This window comes from Poromitra crassiceps, assembly GCF_964638095.1.
Source record: "Poromitra crassiceps genome assembly, chromosome: 1".
Taxonomy (NCBI): domain Eukaryota; kingdom Metazoa; phylum Chordata; class Actinopteri; order Beryciformes; family Melamphaidae; genus Poromitra; species Poromitra crassiceps.
In genome coordinates this window covers 131,089,862-131,111,085 of record NC_139623.1, presented here as the reverse complement: position 1 = coordinate 131,111,085, position 21,224 = coordinate 131,089,862, and the positions used below count along the sequence as shown (strand labels likewise).

At 45.6% G+C, this 21,224-nt stretch overlaps 1 protein-coding gene across 1 annotated transcript in view; it reads left to right on the top strand.

The window, feature by feature from the left end:
* fat3b (FAT atypical cadherin 3b) overlaps positions 1-21,224 on the top strand; it is a gene marked incomplete at both ends in the record, with an annotated part of 214,011 nt that overhangs the window by 10,249 nt on the left and 182,538 nt on the right. Inside the window, one exon of the mRNA XM_083633105.1 lies at positions 20,560-20,678. Coding sequence (XP_083489231.1) covers positions 20,560-20,678 — 119 coding nt within the window. The remainder of the gene's footprint in view (positions 1-20,559; positions 20,679-21,224) is intronic.

Below are 21,224 nucleotides of genomic sequence, written 5' to 3'. Positions count from 1 at the left end.
TATACAAACAGAAAGGTTTCTACACATTTCCTTTTTTTTTTTATATATATTTCCCCCCCCCCCCCCCCCCACCTGACAGAGGAAGCTTCACCGGTAGGACATATCACGTGGGAGGTTCACACTATTCCAACCAGTTCCCCTCCCTCTGAACAGGCGCCCTTAACGACCAGAGGAGGAAGGTTTCTACACATTTCCAGTGCAGTACCATAGTTACCGAAATCTCTGTGCACATCAGTTGATTCTCTCTTTAGTGGGATGTTAAGCATTTCCAGTTCCGCCCCACAGCACAGTTTCTCCCCCAAATTTTCATCTCGGTCCAGATTATCACATTCTACTGTAACATCATCTCTTTCTTGGGTGTGGGCATTCATATCACCACAGATTAGAAAATAGTGGTTTTCAATACCAATATCCAAAATAATGCGTGTTAATTCATCGAACATACCTACATTAGAATATCTCGTATTGTAGGGGGGTATGTAAACAGCCAGTATAACAAGATCTTTATCATATTTAAATAGATGTCTATTTATTTTTAAGCATACACATAACTCACTGTTGGTCAGTTTCTGCAGACACTTATCTATTATTTTGTTACTCACTGCCAACATCACCCCGCCCGACCGCCAGTTTGTAAGCTTATGGCAATTACTAACAAACATGAAAACCCATTGCATTAAATTTTTCCAGCATCTCTGGTGTATCTATGTCGTCCGTTTTAGTCTCACTGAAGCACAGTACATTACATTTTTGGCATCTTTCAATAAAGTCAGGTGTCTCTATCTTACTTCTTATTCCGCAGACATTCAAAGTAAGGATACGTAACCCAGGGTGGTCTGTTCTCCTCTCATTGGATGCCGTCTCATCTGTCCATCCTATACGTCCTATACGTCAATGCCAAAGGATTTATAGTCCACGTCATCATATCCAATCATAAACAGGTCGTCGGGAGTGTTAATGGTGACATATTGGCCATCCTTCTTGCAGATAACTTTGGCGTCTCTAATAAACGTGTGTTGACATTTCTCCTTGGCGTGCTTGAAGAGCCTGTATCTCATGCTTGTGAGATCGTCACTGATGAAGATGTTCTTGTGCAATTCATTATCTTTCAGCACTGCTTTATTCCTCATCAGGTCCCCCAGGTTCCTCCTGCTCACAAACCTCACTATCATTGGTCGGACCTTGCCCTGTCTTCTTGCGCCCCCCAGGCGATGCACCATGGAGATGTCCTCTTCCTTGATAGTTGTACCTGCAGCAGCAGTAACTTTACACACCTTCTCCACTAGTTGATCCTCGGTCTCCTCGCCGGTAATTTCCTCTTCAATCCCGCTGATGCGGACGTTTTCTTTTCGGCTATATTGCTCCAGTTCGTCTTCCTTGTATCTGCTGTCCAGGATGCTCTTGTCAAGTTTGTAACAATCCACCGATGCCGCAAGTTGTTTCTGCACCGCTCGGACTATTGCCGGTACCGCTGCTTTGATAGTAATCAGCACGATATTAGTTAAATCTTCGGTACCGAAGTCAGCTAGGATTGTGTCCGTTTCAGCTTCAATTGCTGCCACAATATCAGCGTGCATGGATTCATCCTGTCTCTCGCCTCTCATACTCCTGATCATGGCGTCCCCTTCGTCGCCTGTCTCAAACCTGTTGGACAGAAACGCTCCATGTTTCGGGACCTTGTCTCTCTTGTGCTTTGATGGTCCTCCTCGAGCTCCACTTTCCGTATCAACGGCAGGCTTCGCACGCCCGGGGCTGTCCTTTGTGTTAACTTTTTCGTTATTCTCGGCCTCACGTCTCTTTGCCGTAGTACTGTTCTCCTCTGTCATTTTCGACTTTTGGTTGTCTTTTGTGCTCGAGTTGCCATCAATATTTTGGCTTCCAGAACGCAAACCACTTTTGACTCGGGTAGACGCCGTTCCTCCACGTGAAGAAGACGCCATTCCACCGTGCTCTATCCAGAATACACTCAAACGTACATATAATACAGGCTAACAGTTACGACAGAAAGTATCTGGTTGTCCTCTAATCTGCCTTGGGCACAAATTACCGTAGTCCTTTAGTCTTACGCTTTATCAGTCATTTTCAGGAATTCAGCTCAACTTGTTTCACAAGCTCAAACCAGCTGCCGCCACTTTCAATATCGTAGGATTGTGATAATAATAAGTGCATAAGTGTTGTCTTTTCCTGGTTTTAAAGGCTGCATTAAAGTCGTCATGTCATTTTCTGAACTTAGCACACTGTTCGAGCTGTATTATTTGCCTTTACCCACTTAGTCATTATATCAAAAATCTCATTGGGTCAATATTTTGTGAAAGCACCAATAGTCATCCCTACAATATTGTCGCAATATCGATATTGAGGTCTTTGGTCAAACAAATATTGTGATTTGATTTTGTCCATATTGCCCAACCCTAGTACTTAATAATCTCAACAACCAACATGAAAGAGAATCGTCATAAGCATGGATCGTGATCCTGCATGAAATAAATTGTGATATGAATTTTTTTGCCATATCGCTGACCCCTAGCTGAGGATATCAACATGTCATTTTATTGATACTCATTGTAGATCATGAGCCATTTGAGTGTCTCTTTGTGGTTGCGGATGAGTGTGTGTACATCAGGGTGGGTATTTCGTCATTTTAGTCATTGAACTGAGACCACTGATTCTTTTAAAGCAACTGACACTACAGTAGCAGGCTGGTAGCAGGGCACTGCCAAGGTGGCCTTAGGAATGTGTATTGATTTATTGATTTATTGATTTATTGATTGATTGATTGATTGATTGATTGATTGATTTAGTGTCACTGTCACAATTTTCTCCAGCATTCACAATACAAGAAAGTCATCTGTGTGTGTGTGTGTGTGTGTGTGTGTGTGTGTGTGTGTATGTGTGTGTGTGTGTGTGTGTGTGTGTGTGTGTGTGTGTGTGTGTGTGTGTGTTTGCGTTTTTCCACATGCGTACCAGAAAATTACCTGTAAGTCAATATCGGACATTTCCCGGAATTTCCCTTCACACCTGAGCGCTCGCATGTGGGAATCTAATCGTCAAATAGCCGGTATGTTGTGGGGTGGGGTGGGGTGGGGCGGAGCGGGCGGGGGGCGGGTGGCGGAGGAGAGTGGCCTGGGGTCATGACGTATAAACTGTGCTGCAGGCCACTGAGGCCAGTCAGAAAAAAACAACAAACAAACATGGAGCCGGCATCCACTCTTTTGATAATATTGCTGACGCGCTTTTTCCTCAAACGTAGACAGCGACGCAGACAAATTAAGGCGAAAATGGAAAGGGATTTACGTGTGAACAGAAACAGATTCATGTTCGCAGTCTTCTCCGCTCAACATCGTGCAGAATATGAAGATAGACTAAACCGGGGACAGATGATGAGTGTTAAGTACCTCAGCGCTGCTGCGTCAGACTAGAGCCGTCTGGAAGCGAGAGAGACCAGGAGGGAATTTATTTTGGGAAGATGCTCTGAACAATTTTCGTCATCAACACCACCTGAGACAACGCCCACTGATAGCGGGAAATGACTGGACCCGTTTCTCACTTGTGTCCGTTATCGCGCATACCGCTCTTCTGACTGGCTCGAAACTGGTGAAATGTCCGCGACGACGGGGTCGCGCTTATACCGGAACAACAACTTTCACACATGAAGGCATTAGACCACGTTCCGGTCATTTAGCGGTACAAAGCGCATGTGGGAAAATGGCTTGAGAGAGAGAGAGAGAGAGAGAGAGAGAGAGGGAGTATGTGTGTGTGTGTGTGTGTGTGTGTGTGTGCGCGCGTGCGTACGTGTGTGCGTGCGTGTGTGCTGTACTGGGGGATCATTACTGGAAATGAGGGCATGATGGCAGCTCCAGACATGGCAGCAGCTCGGCCTCAGGCAGGCCAGTGCAACTGATCCAAAGCTGTGTCATAACATTGATCAAGCCCCCACCCCCATCAGCTATGAAGTGTAGGAGAATCATTCTGACTTCTATCTATGGAGGCCCCCACCCAAAAAATTCAAGAAAGAAAGAAAGAAAGAAAGAAAGAAAGAAAGAAAGAAAGAAAGAAAGAAAGAAAGAAAGGAGAAAAAAGTGTAGTTGTATCCAGAATAGAGGTCACTTCTGTCCCATCCCACTCCCACAAAAATACTCCCTTAATCCAAAAACCAAAAATGCCTTCACTGAGAGACAAAAACATAAATAACACATTGGCCTGGGGTCTCTATACTTTTTATGCCCAAAGTACCCAAGGTGAGTAATAAAAAAACTTATTAGAAACTACTAGTATATTTAATCATAACTATACAGCAACAGAAACATTGCAATAGTGACTTGCACATAACTTGCACAATAGTCACGACGAGCCATATGACCAGCCATATGGCTCATCACTGTTCCTTTTCTGACCTCTTTCTTCCTCTCTTGTCACACTGGTGTCCACTGTATTGTATTGACTTGTAATTGAGGCCTTGATTGACCTTTAACTAGGCTAATTAGTATTGACTAGTTGAGAGAGGAAGTGAGAGAACAACAGAGAGAGAGAGATAACCCAGAGTTTTTCTATAGATGTACACTCAGCGAGCACTTTATCCGGAACACAACCACAGCTATAAAGAGGTTAGTCAAGAGTCACTTTATTGACCCACATGTGGGAAATTTGTATTGGACTTAAACCCATGCTGCAGCCATAACATTCACATACCAACCACATACATGTATGTATGTATGTATGTATGTATGTATGTATGTATGTGTGTGTGTGTGTGTGTGTGTGTGTGTGTGTGTGTGTGTGTGTGTGTGTGTGTGTGTGTGTGTGTGTGTGTGTATAAATAAATCTAATATATACTGTATATAATATTGTGTGTGTATATATAAATAAATCTAATATATAATATATATAGTACAGTACATACATACATCTGATAGATGCACTTGGCAAGGGGGAGGCCAGGCTTCACTGTGCAATATGCCCTAATCCGACATATTACACACTACGGCCTCTATCTTCCGACAGGCGCTATCCCTAAATAGCGCTTTGCGCACTGTTTGCGCATGCCTTAAAGGACGGCTTTACCGTGGGGAATATGAATATATATCAATCTCACGCCCCTAAGGTTTTAGAATCCGTTGAAATTATTTGAAATTGGAGCTTCACTGCCTGACCTATCAGGCATCTCTCACATTTTTAGGGAAGCCGGATGACGCGTTACGCGTCACCCGGCTTCCCTCCCCGCTTGCGGAACTCGAGGGCCTATGAACTACAAGTCTTGTGAGCCATGGTCCCGCCTCTAGAGGTCCTCCACGCCCCTTCAGAGCTCTCGACGAAAAGCAAAAGGCAGCCATCTTGTCCACCCGCATAGCATACTGTAGCTAGGTTAGCTTTCCATAGCTCCTTGCCAAGATCTCTGGAACGGAAGCACCAAAAGACACGGGACTGGCGGCATTGGAAAGCTCGTCAAATTTTACATCTAGTAGTAGGTGAGTTGAAGTAACGAAATCAACGCTGAGCAATGTACCCATTTTTACACATTTTTACAGAAAATAGTTACAACATCAGATGCGCGTAACTCCTACGAAAATGCCTTAAAATGCATGACATTTTTTTTATGAAGACATCTCCCGACATATATACTACCGTTTACATTTGGTGCAATTTGGAGGCAATTTTATTTTCGATTTATTTCTTCTTCTTTGTATCTTTTATTGTCGAAGCCTTCTTCTTCTTCTTCTTCTTTGAGTTTTATGGCGGTTGGCAAACATATATGTGCATTACCGCCACCTACTGGAGTTTGATATCAGCCAAATGCCTGAGGGGTGGGCATGAAAACGAAGGCCACGCGAGCCCAGTGCATTGTGGGAAATGGAGTATTTCGGGTCCCCGCACCTGCCCCTCCCCTCCACCACCCCCCCCCCCCCCCCCTCCACACAGAGTGGATTTCTGGTGATATCTCTGGCGGGAAACAACCAATTTCAAAAATTTCAACGGATTCGAAAACCTTAGGGGCGTGAGATTTAATATATATTCATATTCCCCACGGTAAAGCCGGCCTTTAAGGCACGGAAGATAGCGTTCCGCCTTGCGCCGTCCGCCAGGTGTTCTGCCGAGTTTTGCTCCCCCGCCGAGCAAAAAAAAAAAAAAAAAACCCACCTCACCTCAGAATTGACCCGACCATTATTGAGTGAAATTAGTTTGCATTATGTTCAAAGATACATTTACCCCTGTTTTTCACCACTGAATGTGCCAGTCCAATTTTTTTTCCCAAACTCACGTTTGATTGGCTCATTTGGCTGATGACCAAACAAACACCCACCCCCACACACACACACACACACACACACACACACACACACACACACACTAACATGCCCCTGCAGCAACTGTAAAGTGCCCGGCAAGGTTCTGCGCAGCCTCGACTTGGAGCCTTGCCGCCGCCGAGCGGCGACAGCGAGACTGTGCATACTCGAACGTAACTCGTCCAAAACATTATCGTGTCGTTTACCAAGAACTTGCAATCATGTCAGTGGGGGGACATTTTATTGTCCCTCCATTTCAAAACTCATTCCGGTGAGCCTACAGAAGCTTTGCTAGATGAGGGACAAGCACGTTAAATGAGGAAATGGCATTTCCAGGTGGTGCAGGTGGTGACATGAAAGTTATTGAGAAAAGGAGAAGATATTGAATAATGACATCACAACAGTATAATCCTAATGTTGATTTAAAATGAGATATTCCTCTAAATATGGCTAAAAAAGGTAAAAAATAATAATTTTGGGTGCCGCCGAAACCGCCTCCCCTCATGCCGTCCTCGACCCTACCAACTTTGAGACCAAAACGACGCCCTTGGTCCATTGTCCCACAAGTGTTCTCAATTAATTTCCCTCTTTGCGATGTGATAAAAGTTTCTCAGTGAGTTATAGTTGATTGCCTCACTGAATTATCTGCTAATACTCAATTTTAGCAGCATAATTTGATGTCTTGGCGTGGCAAGGCTGTGCTTAACTCATTGGCTGCCAGCCATTTCTGGAAAACGGACATTCCCAGTGCCAGCCCTTTCAGAGCGTTTTCAGTGATTTCTCAAGACCCACAGAATATTGTGTGATATTACTATGTAAACACCGAACACGCCCAAAAACGATGAGACTCTCTTGTATCATCAGAAAAAAAAGTTTATTTGTATCATTTTCCGTTCTTTAGTTATCAGCAGTATTAGATAGGTTGGTTTCACCAGAAACAGATGTTTCAAACTAGAACTGGAGATAATTAGCCTTTTGTGAAATGAAGCATTTCAAGCACATCATTTGGACTCTGAAGCTAATATTTTCTGATGTAGTGACACCTCAAATATCTGAACAGTAATTTCCTTCAATAAAAGAGCAAAAACAAAGGAATTTTGATGGCAAAATAATATTTCTTAGCTGCAACCAGCAGCGCTGGCCCCTGCGTGCGCAGACCCTACACCTTCTTGCTGGTCTTGATTTACTGCTGGTGGGCATCAGGTATTCCAGCTTGTGTTTGCCAATCTGTCCATCGAGTCTGCTGTCTGGGTCGGTGTTGTATGGTGCCCTGCGTGCCCCACCCCCCTAAACTGCAAACTCCTCCTCCGTGGGAGTGTCTCTGGTGGCTCTCTGCTGCACGTTTGCTCTGAACTTTCTGCTGCACGTTTCAAAGTGCGCTGCACCCAGCGTCTATTTTCAGAGCGCTCCGCCGTTTTTGTGCGCCAGCTCCCAGCGCTCCCAGCTGAGAATAATTTCACTTTTCAGAAAGACGCTGGTGTCGGGTGCTCCTTTTCTGGCAACTAATCATATGGAGAAACTATCGCAACAGAGACAGAAAGGCTCAATTGTGGGAGCAGATTGGCTGCTGTTGACAGGCACAGCTAACGTTAGCTCCAGCATGCATCGGTTTCCGTTTCCCCATGGCTTCTTCTACTCTTTTTTTCTCATCTTTCTCTAATCCGGAGAGCACTGTCGCCACCTAATGGGTCCGTAAAATAGCTTATACACCTTCAAAATCCCCCATATTTTTTACAGGAGATGCATCAGGCTTTGATCCACGTCCCACCGCCAAAAAACGCAATTGACGTCTTTAGACATCAATGGCAGCCTACGTTAATATTTGAATTGACGTCTTTAGACGTCAATGGCAGCCAATGAGTTAATGACATATGCAAAAGGAATTCCACTTTCCACTCCGCGAATAACTCTCTGCGCTGGGAGCGCAGCCATAATCTCCGTGCAGAGTGCCCAGCGCAAAGAGGTATTTACGCGTAAGAGGTCCTTTTCAAAGCTCTTAGCGCAAAGTAATTGCACGCTGCTGACGATGGGGTAACGCCATCTATCCCACATTTTAGCGCTGAAACGCCTGCTTTGGCATGGGGCAGCCAATGCCCAGTACAATTATCACAGGCAAACGCTTGTGTCCGCCCCCAATTTGCATTGCGCACGGCGATAAACAAGCGCAAACGCAAAATTAGCGCTTTTGGGAAGATAGAGGAGAGGCCTGTATCTTCTAAATGCAACTGGGATACATCATCAGTGATGTAACCTGGGGTTGTTGGGTGTTTCGGGTCTCACATCATACACACTCGCCCAGGTGACCCAGCCGAGGCTAATTACGCCTCGGCTTGTATCCCAGCAACAGCCACTCACAGCCACTCACTCAATTGACATCTAAAGACGTCAATTGCGTTTTTTGACGGTGGGACGTGGATCAAAGCCTGATGCATCTCCTGTAAAAGTATGGGGGATTTTGAAGGTGTATAAGCTATTTTACGAACCCATTAGGTGGCGACAGTGCTCTCCGGATTAGATGAGAAAAAAGAGTAGAAGAAGCCGTGGGGAAACGGAAACCGATGCATGCTGTAACGTTAGCTGTGAACAGCAGCCAATCTGCTCCCACAATTAAGCCTTTCTGTCTCTGTTGCGATAGTTTCTCCATATGATTAGTTGCCGGAAAAGGAGCACCCGACACCAGCGTCTTTCTGAAAAGTTAAATTATTCTCAGCTGGAAGCGCTGGGAGCCGGCGCACAAAAACGGCGGAGCGCTGTGAAAATAGACGCTGGGTGCAGCGCACTTTGAAACGTGCAGCAGAAAATTCGTGCAGCAGAGAGCCTGATGAAGGTCGTGATGACCGAAACGTTATTCTTCTATTAAACTTTTATTTGCATTTGGAGACAGTGTGCGGGAGTTACTTCTTTCTCACTGTGTCGGGTTTTGCCCTTCTCCGACGCACCTGTCGCGTAGGTGTGCGAAAGCCTTTTCTCCTCGTGCAGCAGAGAGCCACCAGAGACACTCCCACGGAGGAGGAGTTTGCAGTTGAGGGGGGTGGGGCACGCAGGGCACCATACAACACCGACCCAGACAGCAGGCTCGATGGACAGATTGGCAAACACAAGCTAGAATACCTGATGCCCACCAGCAGTAAATCAAGACCAGCAAGAAGGTGTAGGGTCTGCGCACGCAGGGGCCAGCGCTGCTGGTTGCAGCTAAAAAATATTATTTTGCCATCAAAATTCCTTTGTTTTTGCTGTTTTATTGAAGGAAATTACTCTTCAGATATTTGAGGTGTCACTACATCAGAAAATATTAGCTTCAGAGTCAGTGATGTGCTTGAAATGCTTCATTTCACAAAAGGCTCATTATCTCAGGTTCTAGTTTGAAACATCTGTTTTTGGTGAAACCAACCTATCTTCTACTGCTGATAACTAAAGAACGGAAAATGATATAAATAAACTTTTTTTTGCTGATGATACAAGAGAGTCTCATCGTTCTTTGGGCGTGTTCGGTGTTTACATAGTAATATCACACAATATTCTGTGGGTCTTGAGAAATCACTGAAAACGCTCTGAAAGGGCTGGCACTGGGAGCGTCCGTTTTCCAGAAATGGCTGGCAGCCAATGAGTTAACGACCCGCATTTCAAGTGACATTATTGTGTAAACTTGCTAATGTTAACTTACAACCTTTACTAGCGTTAGCTACATGAAGAGTGCCCCCCTGTCTGAAACCATAACGTTACATAAACATACAAATATAGATTCCCTGGACGTGCAGAGGACCGAGCTGTTCGCCAGAGGTGGATCAAGAATATTAACAGAAAGGACTTTGTTCCCAATAACAACAGCACAGTAGGTTTTGGTTAACAGGCAACCGGCAGCTGGAAACAGGGAGGGAGGGTGTCATGGAAGCGCCCACCAGGAAACTCGTGAATATGACCTACGTGAGCAAATGATCGGCTAGGAGATTGGATATTTCTTTGTTGTTATTTACATGCCTGCGTACCGTACCGCACTGCATAGCCGAGGATGGGGGTTACGCTACAGGGGGAAGAGATACTGGCTGCCCGGTCAGTCACCAGGAAAACTCGCGGCGCCTCCGGCCTAGCGGCGCAGCAGACTTTTCTGACAGCATTGACAGTATCGAGAGACACAGTAAACACGATTCTGCCTGGCCAATCAGTTGTCTGCAGTGTTTTCACGTCACCGTATGGTACCGGTTCCACAGCCCTGGAACCTTGACAGAGGTGGTACTAGAAATGGGACGACTCAACACGGGTTGTCCTGGTTTTTCACCGGTGGAAAGCTACAAAAAGGCGAGTCGAGACAGGCGGAGCCGCGCCAATATCAGCAGTTGAAATAGGCCATTAGGTGACTTCTTAAGGGGCTACATCTTAGGTGTCTACAGTACATCACAACTGCCTGATGACATCACAGTCGAGCAATTGCTTGACAACATGTCCAGTTGGGTGACGTCACTTCACACATACACACCCTCTTGTTGCCTCGATCCAGACCCAAATCCAGACCCAAATCTCCTCTATGACAGTAAAGTGACTATCTTTGGATTGTGGACAAAACAAGACATTTGAGGAGGTCATCTTGGCCTTTTCGGAAACATTGATCGACATTTTTTTACATTTCATTTTCTGACATTTTATAGACCAAACACGATTAATCAAGAAAATAATCAACAGATTAATCGATAATGAAAATAATCGTTAGTTGCAGCCCTAATCCCATACAAGTTTTTGGGATCAGATGTGAATAGCAAGCAAGTGGCAAGTTTGCCCTTGTCAAGTGTTCGTCTCCATCTTTTAGCAGAAGCCAATGTTGTCAGGTGGACAGTGAGTAGCAGCGATCTGTCCTCCCACCATTTCATTAGCTGTCATATCACTCTCTGGCTCTTAACCAAAAATAAGTCTGAAAAGAGAGGGAGAGGGTGAAAGAGTGTGAGAAAGCCTTTTTAATGGGGGATAACAATTGTGCATTTTGTGATAAAAGCATATAGTTTGGTACACTTATAGCCACAGGCATTCTAAAAAGAATTGGATATGGGGACATCATGAATTTGAAAAAAGAAAAGAAAAAATGCCTTTTCTTTGCGGCGACAGACTGGCAGCTTATGGAAAGTGTAACTGCAGGCAAGTTGTGTGTAGACTTAATCTGATATGGTTGATCTTGGTGTCAAATTATACATTTCTTAAGATGAGGATTTCAAATTAAGAACTTTAGAATTGCTCAGAAACTTCCTTCTATCTCACAATTCAAGACTCAAAATAAGTGATTGCCATAATTACCCAAACCTAACCTCTGTAATTGTGAGATATAATAAAGCTAAGTTCTGAGCAATTCTAAAGTTCAGAATTTGAGAATTTGAGAACATAAGAAATGTATGATTCGACCCCAAGATCATCCATATCAGATTAGTCTACACAACTTTATTGCAGTTACAATTCCCACTGTACTTCACAAGTCCATCTTAACTCTATAATGGGGCATGGTGGCACAGTGGTAGCGCTGTCGCCTCAAAGCTAGAAGGTCCTGGGTTCGATTCCCGCCTGGGACGCTGAGGGTGTCCCCCCCCCCCCCCCATGTCCTCAGTGCACATGCCCAGGTGGGCTATCTCGTCAAAAGGGCTTTTCTGTGTTTGCATGTTCTCCCCGTACTCCCCTGGGGTTCCTCCATACAACATCGATATGGATGTCATCTGACCAGTGACGACGACAACATTTGAAGTTGGTCCCCGGGCGCTGTACACAAGAAAGCTGCCCACTGCTCCTGGCTGCCCCCCGGAGGAAGGACAAGCCTGGATGGGATAAATGCAGAGACTGTGTTTCACCGGCCACCGTCAGCATGGGTGTGTGTGTGGGGCTGGCCGCATGCGTGTGTTGGGTGTGTTCGTGTGACAAATAAAGACGGGTTTGTCTGTTCAGTTCTTCTTCTTCTATGCATCATGTACTGTATGCCCCTTCACACCCCCATCGTGTTTCTATAGTCTTTACCAATGCCCACATTTGATATTTAGATGTTTTAGATGACTCACTCCTGGTGGGTGGAAGGCACAGGGGCCATCTACCACACAGGATCTTCTCTGTCTTAAATCCTTATAGCGCTTCTGCACTTTGAACAAAAATTTGTATTCTTGTCATCGCTCAGGGGGAACGCAAGCCCAGCAATTTCTCATTGGGCAGCTGTCAGAAGCCACTGCTCCTCTATTAGTGGGTGTGGAGGCTGGCTGCACAATGTGTCATAGTCAGGAGAAAGCATTCTTTAAGTGACTTCACACACAATCACAAAAACTGATTCATTTTGCATTTGTTACAATTAAAGGGGCTCATTTCTTTGACGTCCTTCTTGGTGCCTCACGCAGATACAGAGAGATCAGTGCAAGATTTCCTCATCGACCTTGGGATTGATTATTAGATTTTTGGCATTAATTAGCGAGTGGGACGGCTAAACCTGTGTCTTAGGAATGGATTTGTGGAGGAGTAGATGTGATGGATGTAAACTTGATTGTGCTGAGAACTTTACGGTCTGAAAACATGCCGTGACCCTCCGTGCTTTCTGAAGAAGTGTGTTATTTATGGTGAGAATGCGTGCCGTCAAGTCAGATTCATGTTGAATTCACAGAATAGCGCCTGTCGGTATTAAAGTTGGAAGAGCTTTTGAAGCAGCCATCACTCTTTTCCCGCTCTCTCTCTCTCTGTGTCTATCTGTCTGACAGAGATGAGACGTGGTTTGAAAAGGACATGGTGAAGGATGACAGGGCAAGGATGTGTTTCAGAAAACACTTTTCCATTTGCATTCTGCGCACCCTGGTCTGCTGCTTAGTCTGCTGTTTCTCAACCACTGGTTAAATGGACCACAGAATATTTTCAAGTTGAAGCTCAGAAAATTAGTGGGCCGTGAGTCTGTGTTTGACGAGCTCTAGTTTTCAAGCTAGAGTGGAGTTTCTGGTATTGGCGGAACTAGACATACGAATAAGTAGGTCTCAGCCATGTTATGTTATACTAGCTCACTGGGAAGTGGGGGTAAAATGTCTCAAAATTCGGCAGGATGTTTGACAAAGGTAAATGGCATGACTTTTCATTGAGCTCTCACATCAAGATATCTGAATGAAATTGGGCTCATTAGAACCGTAACAGTCTTAGCTTTACTGCCATGTCTGACACATGTCAGCTACATAGGGTTTAAGAGTTCCAGGTTCCTAAAGGCACACGGCCATATCTTACACCCAAGTGCAAGGGCAAATCTTTGCTAGTTTCTAGCACTCAAAATCATTTTTTTCCCTTAGCACTCACTGAAACACTTCCTCCGATGTACTGAGCCAGTGGTAATTAAAAGAAAAAAGGGAGATTTTGAATGCTCGAAACTAGCAAAGATTTTGCCCACACATCTGGGGCTTGTGGCTAAGTGCAAGGCTGAGGTAGGGATAAACAGCCAACGATCACAGCAAAACAGGCCCATGGATTGGAGTGGATGACATCACAAAGGAGTGGATGACATCACACTCTGACTGACATCGATCGCATATCTGGTTGCAGCTATTACGAATTTGTGCTTGTTAGTTTGTTTAGTTTGTGTGCGCGCGCGCGTGTGTGTGTGTGTGTGTGTGTGTGTGTGTGTGTGTGAAAACATCTTACTGCACTAGCAGAGGATTTTACCGGTTTCAACAAGTTTGACTGTTTTTTTAGGAAAATGTAACTCGTTTCAGGACATGTACTCTGTAAAAGTGAAATCGTCTTTGAGAAAGTTTCTTGTTTCAACTGTTTCTTCATTGCTTAATGATGATTTCTTGAAAGAAGTCATATGGGCAGGCATGAAGTGAAATTGATTGAAATAGCAAGATTATCTGCTACTGTAGGGAGATAATTTTGACAATATATGTGTAGCCCTGGTGAAAATTAGGGCTTAAAACCAATTATTTCACAAAACTCATATAAATATTGTTCCAATTGTTTTATAAACCGTTGTCTGGGCTCAGTTATTTAAAATACAGTGATTACTCGTATTTTCTGGATTTTACAGTTGTTTGTTTATTAGTGGGGTAATATATTCCCCAAAACCGGTAAACCTTCGTGGTATCTACCTTAGTCAAACGAACCCAAACACCCCATCACTCTAGTCTACAGTTATTTACAGTAGTATAATAACATAGGCCTAATACAGTATAGGGGTGCTACATATGCAGCACCGAAAACATACCCTACTTGGCGGAGGTAATCGCAGCAGTTAAGGTCATTTCTGCTCGGTAGATTTCATCGCCTCTGCACCTCCAGAGCGCTGCACTCCTGGAACCTCAGAGTCTCATAATTAAACTCATTTAAAACTCCTGGATAAGAGCTGACCTCTGTGTGCGTGTGTGTGTGCGTGAGGAGGTATACACTGGACTGCACTCAGACCCCAGATGCTCTTTAGACTGGACGCTGCTCTATGCCACTCATGCATGCACGCATACCCCCCCAATCAACTAAAAGGTGCTAATGCACTTTCTTATAATGATGACTTTTGGTGATGTGGTAGTTTATTGTCTTATACATGTTATAGCTGATAATTATAATAAGCTGATTGTTATTATGCTTGTTCTTCCACGGCATTTTGTGACTTTGATCAGATGTGCCAAATATTGTCAGTATTAGTATTAATATTAGTATTAGAATGTGTATTAGGCTGCATTTACACGACTGTAGGTCTTGATGCTCAGATCTGACTTTTTGCCTATATCCGATAAATAAATAAAAAATTACCCATGATATCTGTGTGCCTACACTTGCTTCACTTTAATGTTAAATCCTCATGCTGATATTAAACACAGGCAAAGAGCTACATGGTATTAAAACTGTCTTTCTCCTCCTCCGATCCTTTGATCGAAATGTTAGTAATAAGCTGCCCTGGAGCATATTGTGTGGACATTATTTTACCGTATTTCTCAAGTTCATTGTTGATTTGTCCTGTACCTGAATTATTGAGCTCATGTGCGTTCTCCACTTTCCTCTTCATGAAACTGTCTGTTTCTATAAGCCCAAACCGCATTTTTGCTGGATTATTTTTACACAAGCGAAGCGGGTTCCTTGTGAAGCAGAAAGCAAAATAAATGGCCTATCAAATAGGCTGCATCTGAGGAGTTTGTTCTAAAATGAACCTCCATAATCACAGAATGACCAAGCGAAAGTAACTGATTATAAATTCAAGCTGTGTTCTTTGGAGACAATTGGAGTTTTAAAATGGTGTTGTGTTTTAGATACAGAATCATCTGTGCAATGGGAGGTGAATTTCAGGAGGCATTTTGAACAAAATTGGACTTACGGTGTTTGAATGAAGGCTTCATATGGTCGGAACGGGAGCGAGACGCACTGCAACAGCCTCTGGAAATGCACGAGGAAGCACACACACATTTTCAATCATGTGCGACTCGCAATGAGAGGCAATATCCAATATGTCCGCTTAGGTGACAGTGGCATTGGGCCATGTCCCATTCATATCTGATTCATTTCCACATGAGTGAGACCTGAATCGGACCTGGCAATATCCCAATCCCTTTTTTCCTGCTTACACGTTCATGACACATATTGGATTTGTGCCACATGTCAGCAAAAAATCGGAATTGGGTCACTGTACCATTCTAAATGCGGCCTTAGAGATCATTGTTCACCTTGAGACCCTGAGTTCAACACTGCAAAAACTGACAAGTTTTCAAGTGATTTTATCTTGTTTCCAGACCTATCAAGCTTATCTGTCTGTCTGTTTGTCCGTCTGTTTGTTTCTTTGTCTGTTTGTTAGCAGGGTTACGGAAATACTACTGGGGCTGATTTTCATGAAACTTGGTGGAAGGGTGTAGCATAGGCCAAGGAAGAACCCATTACATTTAGGAGCGGATCCGAAAATCTATTATATAGGTGATGCGTCTGATGATGCTAGAGGTCTTCGGCTATGCCCGACCCCGCGAATACCCGAGGTTCCGACCCGGACACGGCCGGGTCTGGGTCCATTCAAAAGAAGTGACTCCGGGTCTGGGTCGGTTCCGGTAGCGATTGTCACGGGTCTCGGGGCTCTGACAGTGAAATGCCGGGTCCAATAAGACCCGAGTGGACCCGGCGATCAGCGCTGATCACGAGAGAAACGCATCAAAACAGCACACATGAGGCTTGTTGTCACAAACTGCAAGTAAATCCATAGAGAAAATAACTAGCAAAGAGCGTTCCCATCTGCAATGAAAATTACTTCCTCGTTTACATGAGGCGCATGTGACCACATGCGTACACATGCGCCTCAGGCAAACGAGGAAGTGATTTTCGTTGCAAAGAGGTAACCCTCTAGTTGGTTCCTCTCGCTATGGATTTAATTGAAGATGACTGTTTCGCGTACTTTTGGATTATTATTCGATGATCGCATGGTGAGTACACAAGTCACAACATGTATGTGATTGTTTCTAGCGCTGTTGTGTGTGTTTTTGGGTGAAGGAACGGCGGTAGCATAGAGAGACTGCCACTGTACTATCTAACTAGCGTTAGGCAGCATCAACCAGGGGAGAATGCTATAACGTTAGTTAATAAAGATGCACAAAGTTTCATTTGATATACAACTTGTAGCAGTTAACAAGCAACTTTGACATCGACACCACTAGTCTCTGCCTCGGTATTTCTCGGATCTGAACGGGGCCGGCCGGCCGGGTCTCAGATTTGTCATAATAGACGGGTCCACTCCGGGTCCGGGTCCGACATTTATCGGTTCTGAACGGGACCGGGTCTCAGATTTCTAATAATAGACGGGTCCATTACGGGTTCGGGCACAAATACCCCAGGTCCATTAGGGAACGGGGCTGTGATTTTGGACCCGTGAAGACCTCTCTGAACTTTATTGTCCAGATTCCCTTGTTCCAAAAAAATAAATAATAATCTGTGTCGCAGACTCCTGACCCTGTACCATCGTGCTCCTTGGCTCTTGCCGATGTGTAGACATGACAGGAATGAACCCTAAAACCTAAAAAAGCTGTAACTTTGAGTTTGAAACTGTGCGTGTGTGTGTCTGTGTGTGTGCGCGCGCGCTTGTGTGTGTGTGTGTGTGTATGTGCCTTGGTGTGAGTGTTTATGCACACACGGTCCTGCATGACTGATTTAGGGAAAAAACAGGCATTCGAAGTGTCCCTCAAGAGGTCACCCTTGCTGTCAGCCACTCACCTTCCTTAAGGCCACTAGACTCACTCCAGCCAGTTTTGTGTGTGGACGCACACGTGTGTGTGTGTGTGTGTGTGGGGGGGGGGGGGGGGTCTTCTTTGGCGTAGAGCAGTCCCCGGTAGGGTTGTGCGATGCCAACCAAATAGCCAGCGTGATGGTTCCACAGTGAAATTCTGCGATCGTTGTTTGATGGGGGGGGGGGGGGGGTGTACTGTCCTCTATATACGTCCTCTGTATACTTCAACAGTCAGCTAAACACCTTTCAGCCATCACGACTCTGAAGACAGTCCTCGTTTTGTCCACAGGTTTTTTAATGTAGAAAGGGTGAAACTGGAAAGAGCAAAAAGGATACATAAATTGACTTTCCTTCTGCATTGACTTAACAATCAAACAATGAGTCGAATATAGCTACTATATATTCATATTACACAAAAGTGACATGAGATGAGCTAACATAAGCTTAACATTAACACTAGCTGGTGAACAGAGCCACATCACAAAATGTACAGAAATAAATCAATATCTCTATATATATCTCTAAATAATGCTAGACAAATGCAGGTAAGTAAGTAAAACAACATTACATACCGACAATGCAATCAAAAAGGCAAAGAATGTGAGCAGATTCATGTGGAATGCCAGCAGGTAAGTATTCAGAAGCACAGGTCCTCTCCATCAACTAACTTTCTGTTTCCTGAAGTAACTTTCTGTTTCTCTGAAGTCACATGATACAAACCGATGTAAAATACAAATGTCCACTAGAGGGAGACAAAACAAATTGAAACAATACTATATAACAGCACGGGGGGGTGACTGGGGAGCCAGACAGCATGCAGCACTCAGTAGAGAGAGGGAGGTGGAGGGGCTGGTGCTGAAACTGAAAGGCTATTTAGCCTCTGTTGGATATATTAGTTAGTACTTACTATCTATTACGTTTAATACGTTTTGTTTTTTGCCACATTGGCGCTCACACAGCCAATCCTCACCTACATGTAACTGCAGAATGTTACAATCCAGAGAATAATGAGAAGGAAAATCTAATTAAATCACAATGGTCCAATGTAGAAGGCTCAGAGGGTGGTCCATTGTGCTGACCCTGAAGGCTCAGAGGTGGTCCACCGTGCTGACCCTGATGTAGAAGGCTCAGAGGTGGTCCATTGTGCTGACCCTGAAGGCTCAGAGGTGGTCCACCGTGCTGACCCTGATGTAGAAGGCTCAGAGGTGGTCCATTGTGCTGACCCTGAAGGCTCAGAGGTGGTCCACCATGCTGACCCTGATGTAGAAGGCTCAGAGGTGGTCCACCGTGCTGACCCTGATGTAGAAGGCTCAGAGGTGGTCCACCGTGCTGACCCTGATGTAGAAGGCTCAGAGGTGGTCCACCGTGCTGACCCTGATGTAGAAGGCTCAGAGGTGGTCCACCGTGCTGACCCTGATGAGGCTCAGATGTGGTCCACCGTGCTGACCCTGATGTAGAAGGCTCAGAGGTGGTCCTCCGTGCTGACCCTGATGTAGAAGGCTCAGAGGTGGTCCATCGTGCTGACCCTGATGTAGAAGGCTCAGAGGTGGTCCACCGTGCTGACCCTGATGTAGAAGGCTCAGAGGTGGTCCATTGTGCTGACCCTGAAGGCTCCGAGGTGGTCCACCGTGCTGACCCTGATGTAGAAGGCTCAGAGGTGGTCCACCGTGCTGACCCTGATGTAGAAGGCTCAGAGGTGTTCCACCGTGCTGACCCTGATGTAGAAGGCTCAGAGGTGGTCCACCGTGCTGACCCTGATGTAGAAGGCTCAGAGGTGGTCCACCATGCTGACCCTGATGTACTGTAGGAGGCTCAGAGGTGGTCCACCGTGCTGACCCTGATGTAGAAGGCTCAGAGGTGGTCCACTGTGCTGACCCTAATGTAGAAGGCTCAGAGGTGGTCCACCGTGCTGACCCTGATGTAGAAGGCTCAGAGGTGGTCCACCATGCTGACCCTGATGTAGGAGGCTCAGAGTTGGTCCACCGTGCTGACCCTGATGTAGAAGGCTCAGAGGTGGTCCACCGTGCTGACCCTGATGAGGCTCAGAGGTGGTCCATCGTGCTGACCCTGATGTAGAAGGCTCAGAGGTGGTCCTCCATGCTGACCCTGATGTAGAAGGCTCAGAGGTGGTCCACCGTGCTGACCCTGATGTAGAAGGCTCAGAGGTGGTCCTCCATGCTGACCCTGATGTAGAAGGCTCAGAGGTGGTCCACCGTGCTGACCCTGATGTAGAAGGCTCAGAGGTGGTCCACCGTACTGACCCTGATGTAGAAGGCTCAGAGGTGGTCCACCGTGCTGACCCTGATGTAGAAGGATCAGAGGTGGTCCACCGTGCTGACCCTGATGTAGAAGGCTCAGAGGTGGTCCACCGTGCTGACCCTGATGTAGAAGGATCAGAGGTGGTCCATCGTGCTGACCCTACTTCCCGGTGTGTGTTTGGCACCATTCAAGCGAATCGCAGCACGAGCAGTTTGGTCAGCAGTGATTAGCAGCAGAGAGGCTGAGTGTGTGTGTGTGTGTGTGTGTGCGTGTGTGTGTGTGTGTGTGTGTGTGTGTGTGTGTGTGTGTGTGCGTGGGTGTGTGTGTATGTGTGTGTTGGTCAGGTGTGATTAGCAGCTGAGTGTGTGAGAGGCTGAGTGTGTGTGTGTGTGTGTGTGTGTGTGTGTGTGTGCGTACGTACGCGTGCGCGCGTGTGTATGTGTGTTGGTCAGCTGTGATTAGCAGCAGAGAGTTTGAAGTCTTGAAGGAGATGCCTGGCACCGCTAATGCCTGTGAATGTCACTGGAGCCAGGACACAAAGTTTACTCCACAGCTTCTGGCTGTGCCTTTGGAAACTGCTTTGTATTCCAACACACGCACGCACGCATGCACACACACACACACACACACACCACACACACACGCACGCACGCACGCACACACACACACAGACACACACATACACACACACACACACACACACACACACACACACACACACACACACACACACACACACACACGCACACACACACACACAGACACACACATACACACACACACATACACACAGTATATTGATAAGACCAAATAAAAAGGCTGTTAATCTTTCTCTCTACCTCACAGGAGTGATTTACACAGCTGGGATCCTGGACTGTGAGAGCACAGACTCCTATTGGCTGACGGTGTATGCCACTGACAGAGGGGCCACACCCATGTCCGCTTCTATTGAAGTCTTCATTCAGGTACCCACCTTCTGCTACAAATATAAGCCGCTTCCAGACATGCCTTGGAACTCGGAGTTATGGGCATCCGCGTGGCGGTGTATGTATGAACACATTTTGGTGAGCTATGCACGCTCCTGCAACCCTCCTACTCTCCTGCTCTGAGACAAGCTCCTACCCTAGTATCAGGGGCGGATTGGTCCCCCTCCCCTCCAGAGCTCCATGAAGGGAGAGAGACAGAAAGCCAGCGTGACAGATTATTATAATATAAAATAGTCGATGTGAATGAACGAGCGAAAAAAAAAACATCATGCCGTTTCAGTTTTTCCAAATGAGGCTCGAACCTGCTCCGTGTGTGTCAGCCAACAGTCTACATGTTGCTGGATTGAAAATGCTCATGGCTTTGATCTTATTTCATTTCTGCATAGCTTCGCACAGCACACACATTTAAAATAGAGCATTTTGCGACGCGAGGGTCGTCCTGCTTCCCAGTATTGGACATGGCTAGGTAGGGTATCTGGATCTGGTTGCATTCATGCCTTTGATTTAACGTTTACACAGCGTTTG